The 10,077-nt window shown below is 43.2% G+C and overlaps 3 protein-coding genes across 3 annotated transcripts in view; 1 reads left to right on the top strand and 2 right to left on the bottom strand.

Moving 5' to 3' along the window:
• Positions 1 to 1,662: 1,662 nt before the first annotated feature.
• LOC133613590 (TLR adapter interacting with SLC15A4 on the lysosome) lies at positions 1,663 to 2,679 on the bottom strand. The gene has a single exon (XM_061971248.2). The coding sequence runs from the start codon at positions 2,610 to 2,612 to the stop codon at positions 1,722 to 1,724; it is 891 nt and encodes a 296-aa protein (XP_061827232.2). The 5' UTR covers positions 2,613 to 2,679; the 3' UTR covers positions 1,663 to 1,721.
• Positions 2,680 to 7,629: 4,950 nt separating this feature from the next.
• The window catches only part of LOC133613457 (uncharacterized protein C13orf42), a 14,389-nt gene continuing 11,941 nt past the window's right edge, over positions 7,630 to 10,077 (top strand). The window contains exon 1 of the mRNA XM_061971005.1: positions 7,630 to 8,028. Within this exon, the coding sequence (XP_061826989.1) occupies positions 7,630 to 8,028 (399 nt within the window). The remainder of the gene's footprint in view (positions 8,029 to 10,077) is intronic.
• rnaseh2b (ribonuclease H2, subunit B) overlaps positions 9,758 to 10,077 on the bottom strand; it is a 40,366-nt gene continuing 40,046 nt past the window's right edge. Inside the window, exon 13 of the transcript XR_009816451.2 lies at positions 9,758 to 10,009. The gene's annotated coding sequence lies outside the window, so the exon portion shown is untranslated. The remainder of the gene's footprint in view (positions 10,010 to 10,077) is intronic.

Here is a 10,077-nt window from a genome sequence, read left to right as displayed (position 1 = left end):
ATCCGGATGGTTCTCTTCCTCTTTGGTCCGGAGGACACGACGTCCACAGTTTCCAAAAACAATTTGAAATGTGGACTCGTCAGACACTTTTCCACTTTGTATCAGTCCATCTTAGATGAGCTCATGCCCAGCGAAGCCGACGGCGTTTCTGGGTGTTGTTGATAAACGGTTTTCGCCTCGCATAGGAGAGTTTTAACGTGCACTTACAGATGTAGCGACCAACTGTAGTTACTGACAGTGGGTTTCTGAAGTGTTCCTGAGCCCATGTGGTGATATCCTTTACACACTGATGTCTCTTGTTGATACAGTACGGCCTGAGGGATCGAAGGTCACGGGCTTAGCTGCTTACGTGCAGTGATTTCTCCAGATTCTCTGAACCCTTTGATGATATTACGGACCGTAGATGGTGAAATCCCTAAATGCCTTGTAATAGCTGGTTGAGAAAGGTTTTTCTTAAACTGTTCAACAATTTGCTCACGCATTTTTCGACAAAGTGGTGACCCTCGCCCCATCCTTGTTTGTGAATGACTGAGCATTTCATGGAATCTACTTTTATACCCAATCATGGCACCCACCTGTTCCCAATTTGCCTGTTCACCTGTGGGATGTTCCAAATAAGTGTTTGATGAGCATTCTTCAACTTTATCAGTATTTATTGCCACCTTTCCCAACTTCTTTGTCACATGTTGCTGGCATTAAATTCTAAAGTTAATGATTATTTGCAAAAAAATAAATGTTTATCAGTTTAAACATCACATATGTTGTCTTTGTAGCATATTCAACTGAATATGGGTTGAAAATGATTTGCAAATCATTATATTTCGTTTGTATTTACATCTAACACAATTTCCCAACTCATATGGAAACGGGGTTTGTACTATGACTCCTCAATCAGTGTGCTTATTCTACTGTCATTTGTTAAGAATGTTATTTTTTGGATATTAACCATGAAATGATGTTACAGGACTACATAATTGCTCATAAAAATATTTATTTTACGGACAGAAAGTTAATAAACACTTCATCTCATGCAACATGTGAATGTTTTAAGGGGAACTAAATGTGATCTCTGAAAGGGGTACACAATCTTTCCAAAGCAGGACCCCCACCCAGACATAAAATACTATAGTGCATAGCTGATTTAAAAAAAAAAAAAACAATATCTAAGTGGGCCAAATCACATATATTAGAAAATAATCCTTGAAATTGACTAGTCACTTGATTATAATAATAAGACATTTAAATTGTTATGTCAGGTTTGAGACAAATGTGCTGCTGGTATGACCACAGTGTGCACGTCTGTATTCCACTGAATGCTCAGGGTGTTTGTGCGTTTGCTCACACACATGAACAATTAGAGGGAACATTGGTGGCCAAACAGCTCAATTTTTGTTTCAATTCTAACAATGAGTTAGAATGCATTATAAAAAAGAAAAACATATTTCTACTTGTCTCACATAAGGATTGTGAATGATAGGCACAATTCCAAAAATGAGTGCAGTGCACCTTTAAGGTTTGTTCGATCATATTAAACTTTGTAGACACCTTCAAAACACATGGATGAACAAGTCGTCCAAAGTATTTTGAGTTCAACCCACAGATTATTGATATCAGAATCATTACGCTGTGTACAAAATAGCACGATAAGAATAGCGGCACACATTCAAAAGGTTTTGATTGGGATTTATTGTCCTTTACAAAGGAGAGGCAGAAAAACCAACTTATTTTTGTCCCGCTTTATATTCATTGATGTGCTCCTTAGATACGTCGCTGGAGATCTGCAGGAAAGGTGTGCTGATCTCACTGGACTGCTTGTCTCCAGCCACCCTCAGCAGGCACGACAGCACCATGTCCTTGGCCAGGCCCGCCTCCAAGTTCCCATCCCGGCTCAGCTGCAGGGTGATCTGGTCCAGGCTGCTCAGGAACATCTCGGAGCCCGGTAATGGGAAATTGGGGCCCGCGTCCGCACCCCTGTCCCTGGCCATGTTCTCCATCATGTACTGCTGGTAGAGATCCAGGAGCTTCTGCTCCAGGTAGCGATTCAGGAGGGAGTTGGAGAAGGGGCCCTCGCGGCCTTGGAACATAACGCTGCGATCGCGACCACTTCCCTGCCTCCAGTGGTTGGAGCCCCCCCTGAGTGACCGCAGAAGACCCCCTAAAGGGGATTCCTCCGCAGGCGGGGGTACATCGCAGGACTGCAGAAAAGGCCCAACCGCCTGGGTTTCAACCACCATCTGCTCCTGGTTGTCAGCCGACAATGGCAGCACCTGATCGCCCCCGATGTGAAGGTCGCTGTAGTTCAGGCAGATGCTCTGGCAGTAAGACGGTACCAAGAAGGCGGTGGCGTCCCCCCCAGAGCGTGCCGGTGCCAGGATCTCTATACCCGGAGGGTTCTCTCTTCCAGGCTGGGTTCTGTACAGATCCAAAGACTCCAGCTGGGAGTCTTGGAGTTGTGAAGGACTCCTGTTGTCCACCTGCTCTGAGGAACTACAACGACGACATACACCAGGAGATGTTGACCTGGCAACCGTGTCCTGCCTCTCATCACGCGGTAGGTCCGATTCCTCTGCTTGTCCATAAATCATGCTCAACAATTTGACTTCACAAAGCATGTTAGCTACTTGCAAGATTAATTTTTTTTCACCCCCAGCCACTGTCAGTTATGTCTGCTAATGACTTCGGCACACCACCATGAGAGGAAGTGAGAACTGTCTTCGGATCATTCTTCCCCTTTCTCTGTAATCCATGCTGCAGCTGCACCATGCATACCTCCACCAAGGTGGTTACAGTTGCAGCAGAAAAAAAATCAATCTTGTTTTAAAGTTTAAAAATAACAACACACAAAACAACCAAAAAGGACGGACATTTTGTTGATTTCCTGCCAGCTGCATTTGAATTTGCATTGCTTGTTCAAGTTAGATTTAAGGTTGTTTGCACCCATGAAAACATTAATTGTGTTTACATTTACTTATTTGATTTATGACAATGCATATTCATCAACATAGAGCAACAATGTAAATATATGTCTGGAGTTAGCACAATAGCTCATTTTCATCCGTTGTCCTCAGGCAGGTTAACACAGTAAACATTCAACAGATACAAAAGAATACATAAATCACAAGACATTACACATTAGAAGCATACCATAAGCACAGACCATGGACAAAAAACAACAAACAAAAAAAATAAGTGAATAATGTAATTGTGCGTGCATGGCTGATTAGTTTTCAACCACTGTTTCAGTGCAGTTTTAAATTAAATTAAATTAAATTAAATTAAGGGCTTCACGGTGGCAGAGGGGTTAGTGCATCTGCCTCACAATACGAAGGTCCTGAGTAGTCTTGGGTTCAACCCCGGGCTCGGGATCTTTCTGTGTGGAGTTTGCATGTCCTCCCCGTGACTGCGTGGGTTCCCTCCGGGTACTCCGGCTTCCTCCCACCTCCAAAGACATGCACCTGGGGATAAGTTGATTGGCAACACTAAATTGGCCCTAGTGTGTGGATGTGAGTGTGAATGTTGTCTGTCTATCTGTGTTGGCCCTGCGATGAGGTGGCGACTTGTCCAGGGTGTACCCCGCCTTCCGCCCGATTGTAGCTGAAATAGGCTCCAGTGCCCCCCGCGACCCCAAAGGGAATAAGCGGTAGAAAATGGATGGATGGACGGATAAATTAAATTAAATGTATTCAGTATTTTCTTGTAAACTACCAATATTTTTTGGAATTTTCTTTATAATAGGAACGTGTTCTTGCCAAATTTCAGTGAGAATTCACAAAAAATGTCACAAAAAAGACCCTACCTTTTACAGTGCATCCGGAAAGTATTTACAGCGCTTCACTTTTTCCACATTTTGTTATGTTACAGCCTTAACCAAAATGGAAAAAAAATACTTTTTTTCTCCTCAGAATTCGGCAGACAATACCCCATAATGACAATGTGAAAAGTTTGTTCAAAATAGCTTTTTTAATTTATTAAACAAAAATTATAATAATAAAAAACACATGCATATAAATATTCACAACCTTTGCTCAATACTTTGTTGATGCACCTTTGGCAGCAATTACAGCCTCAAGTCTTTTTTAATAAGATGCCACAAGCTGGCACACCTATCTTTGTGCAGTTTCGCCCATTTATCTTTGCAGGACCTCTCAAGCTCCATCAGGTTGGATGAGAAGCATTAGTTTTCATCCAGGATGTCTCTGTACATTGCTGCATTCATCTTAGTCTCGTCAGGGAGGAGACCAAGAACCTGTTGGTCACTCTGTCAGAGCTACAGCATTCCTCTGTGGAGAGAGGAGAACCTTCCAGAAGGACAACCATCTCTGCAGCAATCTACCAAATAGTCCTGTATGTTCTAATGAGATAAAGATTGAACACTTTGGCGTGAATGCCAAACCAAGCACCACTCATCACCAGGCCAATACCATCACTCCAGTGAAGCATGGTGGTGGCAGCATCATGCTGTGGGGATGTTTTTAATCGGCAGGAACTCGGAGAGTAGTTAGGATAGACGGAAAGATGAATGCAGCAATGTACAGAGACATCCTGGATGAAAACCAAAACTTCCCATCTAACCTGATGGAGCTTGAGAGGTGCTGCAAAGAGGAATGGGCGCATACCCAAAGATAGGTGTGCCAAGCCTGTGGCATTGTATTCAAAAAGACTTGAGGCTGTCAAGGGTGCATCAACAAAGTATTGAGCAAATGCTGTCCATGTGATTTTTTTTATTTGTTTATTTTTTAATACATTTGCAATTAAAAAAGAAAAAAAAAAAAAACTTTTCACATTTTCATTATGGGGTTTCATTATGTAGAATTTTGAGGACGAAAATGATTTTATTCCACTTTGGATTAACGCTGTAACATAAACAAATGTAGAAAAAGCGAAGTTCTTTGAATATTTTCCGGATGCACTACATAAATACAATGTCCGCTCTCACTGACTGATGAGATGTTTATATCTTTCTGTTTGAATGAAAAAATAATCATAATCCTCAGGCAGTTAAAAAAAAAAAAGTTTTCAAAAAGTGCCGCAAACAAGCATCCTTTCATGTCTTTCTTGCCATCCCCAGGTCTAAGTTGGATGTCAAAGTTGCCAACTTGTCGGTTTAGGACCACAACTTTCTACTATCCAGGTGAGAGGCATGATTTATAATCTCGAATTAACTTTCACTAACTCAATATATCGCTATGATCACTGCACCTCTAAAAATAGTTTGTCTGAGTTAGCACTTATAATAACAATATCGCTAATACTTGGTTGATATTCAGGTCACGAGGTGTAAATGGAGTATTGTTGGCGGTTTTTGGATGTTTTTAGAGGGCTTTACGGGCGAAATTGTGTACTCCCAGTAGCTGCATTGTTAGCCACCTCATACTTGCTGTATTTTACAAATTAGAATGCATAAAAAAGAAAACCATATGTGTTATTGTCTTCCATAGTGATTGTGAATAATAGGCAAAATTCCCCCCTTTAACCCAGCATGAATGTTTTAGAACAGTGGGAGGAAGTATAAGTACAAGGAGAAACTCCACAAAGAGATTCCTCAAGAGAATTAATTAACAATCTAATCTAATCAAAATAACATCTAAGAATCACTAATTCCTATTTTCTTTTCACCTACCCATACTATATAATGCTGAAGCAGAAGTGTCACTTCCACACTCAGGTTAAGTAACCACAAGTCGTCATTGCCCCGCGGAAAACTTAGGTCAAAAGTCATATTAATAAGTCATGTATTAATAAGTGAAAAGCGAAATAAGCGAAAGTGTATTCAGCTTTACTTTGAGGTTTTATTTATGGATGGGATTTTTCCACTTTGGCCTGGCAGATGTCTCATTTTGGAATCTTTGAAAGTCCAACAACAGAATCAGGAAACACAAGACACCGTGTTTTATTATTAATAAAAGTCACTTTGTTATATTTTCTACTATTTGTTGTATTGGTTAGAGGATTTTTCTTTAAAAGGGAACATTATCACAATTTCAGAAGGGTTAAAACCATTAAAAATCAGTTCCCAGTGGCTTATTTTATTTTTCGAAGTTTTTTTCAAAATCTTACCCATCACGCAATATCCCTAAAAAAAGCTTCAAAGTGCCTGATTTTAACCATCGTTATATACACCCGTCCATTTTCCTGTGACGTCACATAGTGAAGCCAACACAAACAAACATGGCGCATAGAACAGCAAGCTATAGCGACATTAGCTCGGATTCAGACTCGGATTTCAGCGGCTTAAGCGATTCAACAGATTACGAATGTATTGAAACGGATGGTTGTAGTGTGGAGGCAGGTAGCGAAAACGAAATTGAAGAAGAAACTGAAGCTATTGAGCCATATCGGTTTGAACCGTATGCAAGCGAAACCGACGAAAACGACACGACAGCCAGCGACACGGGAGAAAGCGAGGACGAATTCGGCGATCGCCTTCTAACCAACGATTGGTATGTGTTTGTTTGGCATTAAAGGAAACTAACAACTATGAACTAGGTTTACAGCATATGAAATACATTTGGCAACAACATGCACTTTGAGAGTGCAAACAGCCCAATTTTCATCAATTAATATATTCTGTAGACATACCCTCATCCGCTATCTTTTCCTGAAAGCTGATCTGTCCAGTTTTGGAGTTGATGTCAGCAGGCCAGGGAAGCTAGGGTCGATATTCTTCTCTTGATCATCTTCGGTGGCATAAGGGACGGTGTGAGCCAAGACGTCCAGGGGGTTTAGCTCGCTCGTCTGCGGGAACAAACTGCCGCCATTGCTTGCCGTGCTACCGAGGTCCTTTGTCCCTGAATTGCTCACACACTCCGGCAGATTCAATGGGGGTCTGGCGGCAGATTTCTTTGACTTTATCGTTGGAAATGCATCTGCTTTGAGTGTCGCAGGATATCCACACATTCTTACCATCTCTGTCGTAGCATAGCTTTCGTCGGTAAAGTGTGCGGAACAAACGTCCAATTTCTTGCCACTTTCGCATCTTTGGGCCACTGGTGCAACTTGAATCCGTCCCTGTTCGTGTTGTTACACCCTCCGACAACACACCGACGAGGCATGATGTCTCCAAGGTACGGAAAACAGTTCAAAAAACGGAAAATAACAGAGCTGATTTGACTCGGTGTTTGTAATGTGTTTGAGAAAATGGCAGATTGCTTCCCATTGTGACGTCATCGCTCCGAGAGCGAATAATAGAAAGGCGTTTAATTCGCCAAAATTCACCCATTTAGAGTTCGGAAATCGGTTAAAAAAATATATGGTCTTTTTTCTGCAACATCAAGGTATATATTGACGCTTACATAGGTCTGGTGATAATGTTCCCCTTTAATTCGTCTACTTTTTCCTAACCCAGTTTTATTGAATTGTATCAAACTGCTTTTATAATGTCCTTTCCTTTTTGATGCAATACGTATGTATCTTTAAGGACCTTTAGTGATAGTCTGACACCCAAACCAGGCCAGTTGCTCTAAAGTGTCGACTTACAGAGCTGTAACCAAGCAACGTCAAGCACTCAAGATGAGATCAGTTTCGTCATTTCAGCACCTTGGACAGAGACACGTCCAGGTGAGCTTGGTTCTGATAGGACTATGGACCCCAGAGGCAAGATTTCAACCCTAAAAGGCTTCGTTTAGAGGGATGTTCAGGAAGATCAATCATGTGTTCCGTCCGAATGGACATAAAGGGCGAAACAACGGCGGGTCCTGTGAGGGTGGAGGATTGGGGCCGGACTACCACAGCGCCTGCACAGTCAGGCTGGTCCGTAGCACATCCCTGCTAGTGCTGGGAGAACGATCCCAGTCAGTTTTGAAACGGAGCAAAAGCACAGTGAGCATCGAGTCCACCTTGTACTACCACCAGGGACAAGAAGACCGCATGTGGCTCTATTCCCAGAACCAGAACTGCCTGGAGTACCTGGAGGCGCTGGGGGCTCTGAGGCGGCGTTACACCGAGAGTGTCTTGAATAGTCGTGACAAGGCCAAGGCCACAGCGTCCTCCAAAAAGAAAGCTGTGCCCCCAACTCCATACAGAGAACCGGTACGTTTCCTCTCTCTACTTCTGCCTGAAAGCACACACCGTTTCTGCAATGTCCGCCTTCATTGACCAATTCCGACTCGAAGTCGACGCTACAATTTTCTAGATTTGGAGGTGGTATCAGTGCTTTTATTGTGTGAAAGAGTATTCTGAAAATATGTGTAATCTCTGTGTGGAACGGGTGACAGTGGCATGATCAGGTCCAGTCACACTTAAAGGCCTACTGAAATGCGATTTTCTTATTTAAACGGGGATAGCAGGTCCATTCTATGTGTCATACTTGATCATTTCGCGATATTGCCATATATTTACTGAAAGGATTTAGTAGAGAACATCGACGATAAAGTTTGCAACTTTTGGTCGCTGATAAAAAAGCCTTGCCTGTACCGGAAGTAGCAGACGAGTAGCGTGACGTCACAGGTTGTGGAGCTCCTCACATCTGCACATTGTTTACAATCATGGCCACCAGCAGCGAGAGCGATTCGGACCGAGAAAGCGATGATTTCCCCATTAATTTGAGCGAGGATGAAAGATTTGTGGATGAGGAAAGTGAGAGTGAAGGACTAGAGGGCAGTGGGAGCGATTCAGATAGGGAAGATGCTGTGAGAGGCGGGTGGGACCTGATATTCAGCTGGGAACGACTAAAACAGTAAATAAACACAAGACATATATATACTCTATTAGCCACAACACAACCAGGCTTATATTTAATATGCCACAAATTAATCCCGCATAACAAACACCTCCCCCCTCCCGTCCATATAACCCGCCAATACAACTCAAACACCTGCACAACACACTCAATCCCACAGCCCAAAGTACCGTTCACCTCCCCAAAGTTCATACAGCACATATATTTCCCCAAAGTCCCCAAAGTTACGTACGTGACATGCACATAGCGGCACGCACGTACGGGCAAGCGATCAAATGTTTGGAAGCCGCAGCTGCATGCGTACTCACGGTACCGCGTCTGCGTATCCAACTCAAAGTCCTCCTGGTAAGAGTCTCTGTTGTCCCAGTTCTCCACAGGCCAATGGTAAAGCTTGACTGCCATCTTTCGGGAATGTAAACAATGAAACACCGGCTGTGTTTGTGTTGCTGAAGTCGGCCGCAATACACCGCTTCCCACCTACAGCTTTCTTCTTTGCTGTCTCCATTGTTCATTGAACAAATTGCAAAAGATTCACCAACACAGATGTCCAGAATACTGTGGAATTTTGCGATGAAAACAGACGACTTAATAGCTGGCCACCATGCTGTCCCAAAATGTCCTCTACAATCCGTGACGTCACGCGCTGACGTCATCATACCGAGACGTTTTCAGCAGGATATTTCGTGCGAAATTTAAAATTGCACTTTAGTAAACTAACCCGGCCGTATTGGCATGTGTTGCAATGTTAAGATTTCATCATTGATATATAAACTATCAGACTGCGTGGTCGGTAGTAGTGGGTTTCAGTAGGCCTTTAAAGGGGAATTGCACTTTTTGGGGGGAATTTTGCCTATCGTTCAAAATCATTATGAGACAAGAACACACGTCATTTATTTTTACAATTAAAAAAAAACGCTTGAAAGATGCGGCTAATGGGAGTCTTCAAAACCCTCTAAAACAACTTCAAAATGTAACGGTGCAGTGGAGAAGGAGATGGCACGGAGGCAGGGACATCGTTAGCTGGCAGCGTGTTTATTAATATAATAAAATAATGTGTGTAACAAATCCAAAGGTGTATGGTGTGACTACGTGTAGCGATTATATCGGGAGTGTTACCGGGTGGTGTTGAAGGTGCGTGTTGAGATCGGTGCGGGAGTCCAGAAAGGGCAAGGCAGGCTCGGAGGTCCGGGGACAGGCAGGTGGTCGAGGGCTGGAGCGAGGCGTCGTTGTCCGAGGGCAGGCGTGAGGTCGAGATCCAGGAAGGCAGCGGGAAGTCCAGAGGGGATCCGGGGAGACGAGACACACAGCTCGAAACCAGGGGATGACGAAGGGCTGCCGGATGACGACACAGGACAAGACACAATGAGCACAACGGAGGGGAAACACAAGGAGCGAGGAAG

The sequence above is a fragment of the Nerophis lumbriciformis genome, linkage group LG13 (assembly GCF_033978685.3).
Source record: "Nerophis lumbriciformis linkage group LG13, RoL_Nlum_v2.1, whole genome shotgun sequence".
Taxonomy (NCBI): domain Eukaryota; kingdom Metazoa; phylum Chordata; class Actinopteri; order Syngnathiformes; family Syngnathidae; genus Nerophis; species Nerophis lumbriciformis.
Note: the sequence above shows the minus strand (reverse complement) of the source record. Positions and strands in the feature narration are given on the sequence as shown.